Source organism: Orbicella faveolata, unplaced genomic scaffold (assembly GCF_042242905.1).
Source record: "Orbicella faveolata isolate gen_17 unplaced genomic scaffold, um_ofav_v1 contig_2, whole genome shotgun sequence".
Lineage (NCBI taxonomy): Eukaryota > Metazoa > Cnidaria > Anthozoa > Scleractinia > Merulinidae > Orbicella > Orbicella faveolata.
In genome coordinates, this window is record NW_028301547.1 from 14,794,257 (window position 1) to 14,805,000 (window position 10,744).

General features: G+C 41.6%; 2 protein-coding genes across 2 annotated transcripts in view; one reads left to right on the forward strand and one right to left on the reverse strand.

Annotated features, from left to right (window-relative positions):
• Positions 1 to 10,678, forward strand: part of LOC110047299 (polycystin-1-like) — a 32,551-nt gene extending 21,873 nt beyond the window's left edge. Inside the window, exons 21-26 of the mRNA XM_089289289.1 lie at positions 653 to 1,294; positions 2,029 to 2,253; positions 2,789 to 4,270; positions 5,199 to 5,511; positions 6,295 to 6,513; positions 7,195 to 10,678. Coding sequence (XP_089145415.1) covers positions 653 to 1,294; positions 2,029 to 2,253; positions 2,789 to 4,270; positions 5,199 to 5,511; positions 6,295 to 6,513; positions 7,195 to 8,810 — 4,497 coding nt within the window. The 3' untranslated portion in view covers positions 8,811 to 10,678. The remainder of the gene's footprint in view (positions 1 to 652; positions 1,295 to 2,028; positions 2,254 to 2,788; positions 4,271 to 5,198; positions 5,512 to 6,294; positions 6,514 to 7,194) is intronic.
• Positions 10,484 to 10,744, reverse strand: part of LOC110047274 (protein FAM227A-like) — a 25,434-nt gene continuing 25,173 nt past the window's right edge. The window contains exon 17 of the mRNA XM_089289804.1: positions 10,484 to 10,744. This exon is cut by the window's right edge and continues 123 nt beyond it. The gene's annotated coding sequence lies outside the window, so the exon portion shown is untranslated.

Genomic DNA, 10,744 nt, shown 5'->3' on the forward strand with positions numbered 1-10,744 from the left:
AAGGTGAAATAGTTATAGCTCGACAAGCTAATAGGGAATACAATCTAGTTCCCAGGATGGTTCATCGGCTTTCGAACGAGGCTACACTTCTCCGTGGAATACATATGGGTTATTGACCAAACGTGAGGTCAAGAGGGCTGGTTCTTTTTTGAGTCTTTATGGACCGAAACGAAGTCGAGTTCTATAAACACGAATAAAGAACTTGGGCATCCAGCCATCTTGACCTCACGCTTGGTCAATAACACGCTCGGGTGGCCAATCACAACGCAGGATTCGGTTCATCTTGCCGCTCCTGGAGCTAGCCGTGTATAATAAACCGTAGTATCACGCTTAGACCCGTTTCGAAAGTGCGTGTGAGAGTCACACCGGATGGGGAAGGCCAATCGACAAAAACGTCTTGCAATACTCGGAAAATAAAGCAGTCGAATAATAAACCCCTAATTCGATGGCTTGACAGATAATAATATTACAAGGACAGGCATTTTACTTCATTGCGCGCATCATCGGCGCGTGTTATCTTTTAAACAAACTAAACTGGTATTTATTTGACTGACAGAATCTGAGAGCGAAACGCCGGTCTTGTTAGAGGTTTTAGGAAGAATTATGAAATAACCTATAAGGTGACTTTATTTGCTGCTATTTTCTTTTATAGGTCGCATCAACACCTTTCGTGCCATTCGTGTGGAGCCAAAGTGCCAGTCGAGTCAACAGCTACTTGCTTTCAGTAGAAATACGGAACGCTTCCACTCAGGAGGAGTTGGAAATTGCAAACCTCACCAAACCACTGGCCTTGTGGATAAGGAAAGGCAGCGACACCCTAAAACGGACGAAAGGAGAAGTACAATACACGAAAACTCTCGAACACAACTTTGAAGTGAAGGACAACCGAAGCTCTATTAACATCGAGATAGATGTGTTGGGAGTGATCACAGAACACCCATTACTTGTTGTGTATTTAAGGAAAGAAGAACCCACCATGGACGGCGACGACAGGCATAAAATGCGTGTTATTCCACCGCTGCTTCTTAGAAACAATGAGAGCAGCGGGCAGAACTCTAGCACCAATACCACGGATGAACATTTTACAAATCCCATGGTGTTGTTCTTTAGCAACAAGGAGTTCAACGGGACCGCCGCTGGGAAATATTTTGTTACCATAGAGTACAATGGAACAGTTAGCGGTGCTGAAGTCCACAAAGAAAGCACGACTGTGGAGTACTTGCTCTCTGTATACACCTCTGAGTGTTTATACTGGAACGAGCAGAGTGAGGCATGGGTTGAAGATGGTTGTGTGGTAAGATACCTTCTCTAACTCATTTAATTATTTGAATAGTTGTGACAAAATAAATCAAAAATGTGATGCCGTTTAAGATGTGTTCTCCCTTTTCTCCTTAGATATAGATTGTATTTGAGAGGATATCTCAGACACTCAAGGTTGTGCTTCATAACATTTTTTAAACTCACCTCGGAGTTCGCCAAAAATACGCCGGCTCGTATAGCCCGCGAGTAAAAAAGGCGGCTGTATTTTCAACTGTTTCGTCGGTTTTTGACGTATCACTGAACATCGATGCACGTGTCATTTTTATAAGCAAAATATTAAATCAAAGTAACCTTGGCCATTATCGTTTGATTCTACAATAGCAGATTTGCACGTTGCCGTCATTTGACTACAACTCCCAGAATTCCTCTCATCTTTTCTCTATTGTTTAAATTTTAAAGTCTCAGTGGGGTAATAACAACTGTTCTAATTAGCATAACAAACAGAAAGAGTGAAGGATTCTGGTAGTTGTAGTCAAATGACGCCATCGTGCAAATCGCCTATTGTGGATCTTTCTACGACTAGAAAAGCGGATTTAAACAAAGTGTGCCTTTCGGTGAAAAGCGATGCGAGAGGCAAGGACAAGCTGCCATAGCAGGCAATCAGTTCAAGAAGCCTTTGTAACTATTGTACATAGATCCCTTTGGTTTCAATAACTCTTTGTTATAACCCGATACCATGATCAATCAACAGTTTGTTCATGTTTCCAGGTGGGACCACTGTCCAACTCAACGCACACTCAATGCCTGTGTACTCATATGTCGTCATTCGCGAGCAGCTTCTTTACTCCTCCAAACACGATTGACTTTAGTAAAGTGAATCTGACAGAACTGTTTAACAATCCTACTGTCACCATCATCGTCTGCGCTATCTTTCTCCTGTATTTTCTACTGCTGGTATGGGCCCGACGTACAGACAAGAGAGATTTTCAGTTGGTGCGAGTTGTTTGATTTTGTTTTCATTATTTGTTTATCCGAGGTATTTGACAGTGATTTAGGAGTGAGCAAGGGCGGTAACTTGTATGATTACTGTGTCAGAACTGTACATTGCACTCTGCACTATCTGACATTATCTCACTGGTTACTTCTTGAAGGGAAGATATACAAACTTTCCCTGTGTTTCCATAGACGGGTTACCGTAACTGACAAGATTGCATGATCCGTAAGCAGTTTCGAGTTCTTTCAAACTTCTGCAAGTGGTTTCTTTAGAAAATAGAAAAAAAATGTTTTTTATGTAATTGATGAATCAAACTCCTAAAACAAATTTGTTTCCGCGCATAAAGTAATCAGAATATGATCATTGGCTCCCAACCGACCATATCACGCATAATCTGGTTTATTTCATACTAACATATTCAAGTACTTATTTTAGTCATTAAGCTAGTAAGATATTGTAATGGTTAGAAAAAAATTTCAGGCATCAATAGAAATCACCTCATAACTGAGGTTTGTGTTATACTCTTTTCAACAGGCGGGAGTTACTCCTCTGCCGTCCAATGATCCAAGAGACCTGTTTGGTTACGAGATCACGGTTTTTACAGGCTTTGACAGTCATGCGGGAACGACAGCCGATGTCTCCATCGTGTTGACGGGCAGACTTGAACAAACGCAGTCACGTCATCTGCGGGACGTTGAGACAACGCGTAGAAAATTCCAAACAGGAAACATAGATTACTTTCTTTTAACCGTTCCGCGCCCACTTGGAACAATTCAGAGCGTAAGAATCTGGCATAACAACACCGGTTCCAACCCATCGTGGTTTCTTGCACGCGTGCTCGTTCGTGATCTACAAAAAGACAAGACGGTGTGGTTTGTCTGTGATCGGTGGCTTGCCGTGGAGGAAGATGATGGGCAGATCGATCGAACGCTTTACCCCTCTTCCAAAAAGGAATTGTCCAAGTTCAACTTCCTCTTCAGCACTGAGGTGCGCAAGAATCTCAGTGATGGACACTTGTGGTATTCTGTGCTGCATTGCCCTCTAAGAAGCTCGTTTACACGCGTTCAACGTCTGTCCTGCTGTTTGTCGATACTCATGTGCAGCATGCTGGCGAACGCCATGTTCTATAAGGACGGAGGAGATGGTGAATCTGATTCCGGAGTTGAAGTCAAGATTGGACCTATCAGACTCTCCACAAAGCAGATCGGGATTGGGATCATGTCAAGCCTGGTGGTCCTCCCTGTCAACTTGCTCATTATAAACATCTTCCGGAAAGCCCGTGATAAAGATGTGCCTGGGTCAGAAATGTCCCCGAGTGAGGGACGACAGAAAGCCTATAATTACTACGAGTATGACGACGACAGTGATAAAGATGACGATGAAGAAAAAGAGGGAGAGAAGACAGATGAACAGAAGAACAAGAACGGGAAAGACGAAAGGAAAGCATTCACTCTTCCTCAGTTTACAATCTACATTGCTTATGTGCTGATTTTCCTGGCATCCACAACTTCTGCAGCATTTACGATCTTCTACTCACTGACATTCGGCGAAACGAAGTCACAGAGATGGGTGTCAAGTATGATGATCTCCTTCTGGCAAGACGTCATTATATCTCAGCCACTCAAGGTCATGATCTTTGCCGTACTCTTTGCCCTCATCGTCAAAGACCCGGACAAGGTCCTCGAAGACGACGGAAAACAAACCACAGAGCTCAGAAAGGACGAGGAATGGATTCACGATCCTTACGGCGACCATCGGGATGGTTTCGATTTTAAAACATCTGGCGAGATTCCCAGACCTCCAGGCGAAGAGCAGCTGCATCTCGCCAGGCAACGCGGCCAGAAGGAAAAGCAGTTGAAGGCCATACTCAAAGAGATGTTCCTGTATCTTGCATTTATTATTGTTATGTGTGTTGTGGCATACGGAAGTCGAGATAACCAAGCTTACGCTGTTACCAAAACACTCAAGGATCTCTTTAGCGAAAGCAAGTACACTTCACTGCTTCCCTTTGACACGGTAATTACAGCAAGTGTTCAGCTTCGAGGTGAAGCCTTTTTTATCTGTTTGGAAAATACTGGTCAGGTGCAAAACATTTCACAAGAAAGTACGGATTACTTGCACGTTATTATTTTTTTAAAAGTATCCTTTACTTATTACCATTTAAACACTTTGCACCTTGGTTTTTTCCAAACTGATGTAAAAGGCGACTCGAGAAAGGTCAATTATCTTTTTGTTGTAAAATGTAAATGTATATATTATTTATAGTGGTCATGCACTTAGCTATACAAGCACTAAGCTTAGCTAGTTTACAGGCATGCCACTGAAACAAAGGAAACAAATATTTCAAATAAACATAACATAGTTAAAACACCCAATTGGCAGAAGGCAGACCAGTTGGCTATTTGCAAAGCGTGACCGAGGATTTGCACTTGGGATTACCGAGAAACAAATCCCGCTAGTGGCAGTGGAGGCCTTGAACCCGGGACCTCCGGATTACAACACCAGCGTCCTAAATCACTCGGCCAGGCTGCCTCCACTAAAGTTTTCCTCCACTTTTTCCCTTTCTGTTGTTGTTCAGTATTTTTTGAATTTCCAGAGAAAACTATATCAAAGCTTTTTTCCTTTCTTTTTTTTTTTCATTTCTTTTCTACTCCTTTTTCTCATTTTTACTGTCTGATTTTCTTTTGTAATAACATTACTTGTATGGCTGAACCATAAAAAAGAAAAAAGAAAAAATAAGTTCCTCAACAGGATTCTATCCCGCGACCTTCAGATAACCCCCATCTGAAATCTCACCACTTCGCTAACCTGCAACTGATGTATTATTGAATGAATGAATTCAATTCGTGAAGAACTTTATGCGCAACATACAAACTTCCTAAAATCTCTTTGACCAGCCTTGTCATATGTATTATCTGGTTTCTTTTTACTCTTAACTTTCCAGAGTAGAGAAGCATCAAAGTTCTGGCACTGGATTGAGGATTCATTTGTCCCCACCCTACAGCCCCAATACTGGTATGGCCCGTTCATTGACTTGCATGAGGAAGATTTGTGGTCAGAGTACATGGTACAAAAGAAAAGTCAATCTGGAGGGGGACGTAAATTAAAAGCTAAAAAGAAAGGTGGTGGCTCGTACTTAAATGATGTTGTTGTGTCCTTTGACTCACTGGAGCGTTTCCCCGAGGGTTTCATCGCGGACCGAGGAATGTTTTATGTCGTCGGTTTGGCTCGGTTACGTCAGTTGAGAATGAAAAAAGGTAATTTTTCGAAATAATAGATAGCCCTTGATATCAAGATTGATCAAGTCTAAATTCTCCTTACAAAAGCAAGGCGTGATCAATGAGACTGGTAATAGAGAGCTTAAAGTGCCTATGAAGTAAAAAATAATTGCTGCTTATTTGAAAGGCTTTTCAAAGTCAAGAAGAATGGCGTTTTCCTTTACGTTTTTGTATTATGCAAATCAGGAAAGCGATGACGTCATAGTTGGTGCCACTAAAACAGCACAACACTCAATCGAGACTAATTCTAGAAATATTAAAGCAGTGTTCTTCAAACTTGGCACCAACAATGTACATCACAAAAGAAACAGAATGACACATACCATGTTGTTGCCATGGCAACACTCTTGGCTTCAGTTTCTTTCTGTGAAAAACCAAATATCTCCATTTGCAACCTTTTAAAGTGGGACAGAGGGTCTTGCTCGGAACACACATGGTTCCCTTATTGTCTTAACTCTCCCCATTAGATTGGTGGGAGTGGATGATCCTTGTTTAAGATAAAATCTGGGAATTTTAGTCTTAATTAAAATAGAACCAGCGGCATAACTGTTGTCATGGCAACGGGACGACGGGTGTCATTATGTTTCTTTTGTGATGTACATTTCTGATCACTCGGAAGATTTACATGCAAACTGTGTCAGACCATCAAGAAGGATCGAAAGCAATCACACTGACCACTTTAAACCAAACCTTTCGTTATATCACGTAGCTAAGGCTGAACTAATTAAAAATTTGCCTCCTGTTCTGGCCGCCATTTTGTAGGATCCTGTACAGTTCCTAGATATCTGGTTGACCTGATGCCAACATGCACCACCTATTACTCGTGGGAAGACGAGGAAGAAGGCGCTTTTCGCCCTGGCTGGGCTCCAATGGAGGTCAGTGACGCTGAAAAACTCCCGGATAACCCTTGGATTTGGCAAAGCGCATTGAGATTAAATGGAACGCCTTTCTGGGGAAAATTCGCTTCTTATTGGGGAGGGGGTAAGTAATTGAACTTAAGAGGACTAACTAGTAGATGTTAAAAGTGCGATCCTAGCGGGATATCGCGACGCTGGTCAACGTATTTGATGGACATGCTTAAAACAAACAATCTTCCGTACGTGTACAAAGCAGATGTAAACTCCTGCAGCAGCTTTTCAATGATTTTTATGGCATGTAAGACGATCATTCATTTAGCAAGTCGCTCCTGCAAAGAGTCGACACAGCGACTAGGAGAAATAATATACAGAAAGCGCGAAAACGGGAATTTAGGAGGGGAGAAATTGTAAAAAGTCAAGAAAAAGTAAAAAAAGTAAATCATGAACTGGTTTGGTGAAAACGTTACCCGTAACGTGTTAAGTGTAGCGTTATTTTGCTCTTACTTATTGTCAAGCGCTTTGTACATGAGCCTCTGCCTTGGATATGGAAGGCAACCTCATCCAACAAATTGACACTAACAAAATGATTAATTGATTAATTGATATCCTTCAAGACAGAGTCAGAATTTTTCATTTCGTCATCACGGTGCAACATGGAAAATGGATAAACGTCCTTTTTAACTTCCCTTCCTCAAAAAACCGTTACTTCTGCATGATCTGCATGTCTGAATTCGCTGATATTTTAAGGAAAATAAGCTGCTGATCACTGAAAGCCAAGCGTTACAGAACAGCTGTTTACTTGCAGGTTTTGTATACAATCTTGACTCCGAACGGTTAACTTCAATGAAGAAAATACAAGATCTGCAAATCTACGGATGGATCGACCGGCACACTCGCGCCATTTTTTCAGAGTTCACGGTCTACAACGCGCAAACCAATTTCTTTGGTGTGGTGAGCATGCTGACAGAAATCCTCCCCACTGGGGGATACCACCACTATCCCAAGGTAAATACCATCCGGTTATACCGCTACACCGGACCGGATCAACTAGTAGTGATGGCATTCGAGTTTGTGTTCTTCGCTTTCCTCTGCGTGTACATTTACAGCGAGGCAAAGCAGCTGTTTGTTTTGGGCAAGAAGTACTTCGCAGACCCTTGGAACTACATCGAGATTCTCGTCATTTGCTCTTCCTTCTCTGCCATTTTCTTGTACCTTGCGGAGTTGGGCTTTACCAGGCTTGCTATCAGACGGATGCGAGCCAATCCCGAGGCCTTCATTAGCTTTGATTACATAATATTTCTTGATGAGGCGTACCTGGGCACTTTAGGCTTTGCCGTTTTTTGTGCCTTCCTCAAGTTTCTCAAGCTTCTTCGCTTCAATCGGCGAATGTCTATGTTGGTTCAGACGGTCAAAGTCAGCAGCGGGCCACTGTTTTCGTTTTTCTTTATGTTTCTGCTGTTCTTCACGGCGTATACCCAGACGGCGTTCCTTATATTTGGTCCAGTTAACGAGGATTACTCTTCTTTTGTCGTGGCAGCAGAAACCATGCTCTCAATGACTCTAGGAGGGTTTGACTTCATAGGGCTGCAGGACGCCAACAGACTCGTGGGACCTATCTTTTTCATCTCCTACATGGTCTTCATTTTCCTCGTCCTCGTGAACGTATTCGTGTCCATTGTGAACGACGCGTTTGCTGAGGTGGGCAGCGATGTTGCCAAACAGACCAACGAGCATGAGGTTGTTGACTACATTGTGTATTGCGTCAAGGAACAGATAGGTAGTTATGTCAGCCCGCCGTTCAAGCCGCTGTACAAACCGAGTCTGACGGACTTTGAAAGGGCAGTTGCAGACATAGAGGACCGCGCCGAGAATATTGTATTGGCCGTCGACAATTTGAGCCTGGAGGAGCAGCGCCGAGCAAACTGGTTCAAGGTTGAAAAGATGAACGAGAAGAAAGAGATGCTAATCCGCTTACTGCTGCTTTCAAACGAAGATTTTGATGAGGATGACTTTGCCAACGCAATCCCGCTTATGGCGAAATTCTTGTCTGAGCATACCCAAGAGGAGCTGAAACACACTCTCCAGAAGAAAAGTGAACGAAGGTTGTCTCAGTCCGATTCGAGTTCCCTCTTTTCAGAAGACAGCTTCGACGAAGGAATGTACGAAGACACCGACGCGGACGACAGTTCAGCACCTAGCTTGTTGGACTTTGAACAACAGAGCTACAGTAATCTCGACGTGCCCGGCAGGTTTCGATCCTTGCACTTGATAGAAGAGGAGAATGAACCGAGCGAGTGTGGAGACAATGAAACAAGTTCTCACTGCGAATACGATGATGTCGCAGTTTCCATTGGCAGGGCGACTTCACAGTGCGATTTATACACAGAAATACTCGACAAGGCTGAAGCAGAGGATAATTGAAGTCAATTGTCCATACGTCTTTAAAATCATTTCATCATAACAGAAATATGAGTATTGTATTCAGAAATTCCTTCATCAGCCCTGTCACAAAGTTTTCTTGTAGCGAGCAGGATAACAGAAGTAGTAGGCAGTGAAGACCAGAGATGGATTTGCTATTAGTCAAGACTAGTGTTAGAACTCCAGGGCCGCAAAGTACGTGTAGGTGGCAAATAATTTACTTGTAGGCAGTGAAATTCCCGGCTGCCAGCAGATTGTGACGGGACTGCTCTATCTGTAATTTCTACTCTTAATTTAAACAGAAAAAATATTCTGAGTAAGCTACAATAACATATCTACGTAATTAAGAAACATGCATGTGTTAAGCTGTAATACACCTGTCCAGTCTAGAGCGGGGTGTCACAGGAAAACATCGGTTTCTCTAGGACCTTCTAGTGTCACGACCCTGGGTACTGTCAGTTGTAGCGCGACTATCGATGGTTGCTATCATGCACACAACTGTATTGGATGCTGTTTTCTTTGGAATTAGTGTTTGTCCTTAACCATTTATGCTCTGCTGGTTTAAGGGCCCATTAACCGATTTATGCGCTCGCCCGCGCGCGTTGCTAAGGAGGTGAAATTTCACTTCCGGTTACTTACGTCAGCCTGAGCGCGGAAAATAAAAACTCAATAACTTCCAAATTCGCTAACATTTTAGATGTTTTTCTCTGTGTTTCACAAAATGCAAAGTGAAAAAAGTACAAGCAGAGACAAAATAAGAAGAAGACAGGAAAACAAGAGCAATAGAAGGTCAAAACTAACTCTGTGTGGCTTTGTTTGATCTCACCGAAGTGCGCTGATAGTGTAAATTGCGCACGCGCTGATAGGGTAACTTCCAATATATATCGGGCGCACTTCCGGTTTCTTTAAATGCTAAAGGAAACGCGGTTTTTCATTAAATCCAGCCTTTTTCGACGAATTTCGATCAAAGCCAACGTTGGAAAGATAGCTATGCATTCCTTTTTCAAAATCATGCTTTTTTCAGAAAATTACGCATTTTGAATATTTTGAAATTATCTCAAAATCTGACCTTTTAGAAATGAAACAAAATCTATGCATAGCGTAATGAGGATTTAAATTAAAATATCAAATCAATGAAAAAAATCCCGATAAAGTAATTTGCCTGGGAACCTTTGCGTTTTTTCAGTATTAGTCATATGACCATGGGCGTGGCCTGATGACGTCATCACTAGTGTTACTAATCATGAAAAAGTTAAAACACATGAAATAACTCTGAACTAACCAAATATGATGAGGTTATATGAGAATAAATTTTCCTTAGAAACGGCTCGAAAAGATCGGTTAATGGGCCCTTAAGAATGAATTGTACAGTGTTGTTAGTCGTTGGACAATGTTCAAGTCTACAATATGCACAACGTATCTGTTATTTCCGCTGGATTTTTGTTAAACTTACAGTTAAGTTATGTTAGGGTCGTTTCTGTTCGGGTGTCGCTTTTTTGGGGGATTTACAAACTAACTTAGAATTTTATCGCTTTTTTCAGAAGTTTAGATACCGGGACTGAAATTTAGTTCGTTTAGGTGCGTAGCATTTCTTAGAGGAATGAAGAATTACAAATATATCTTGATAAGCGCAGCTTAATTCTTGGAAATATTACATAATATCAGTAAGAACACAAGAAAGTAAGTTGTCTTTTATTATAAATATATGCTTACAGCACAAAACCATCCGTTAATAAATTATCAAATAATTTAAAAAATATACACTCTGGATTAATTGTAAGTAAAATAAAATCATTAAGATAAACAGTAGTTTTTTTTAAAATTGTACAGAGTTTCATTAGACATGCAAGCAAGTGCTTCAGTATTTGCCAGTCACGATACTGTCTTTGATGTGACGTTTTTCATGGATTTCCATTATTTCTAATCGAAGATAACTT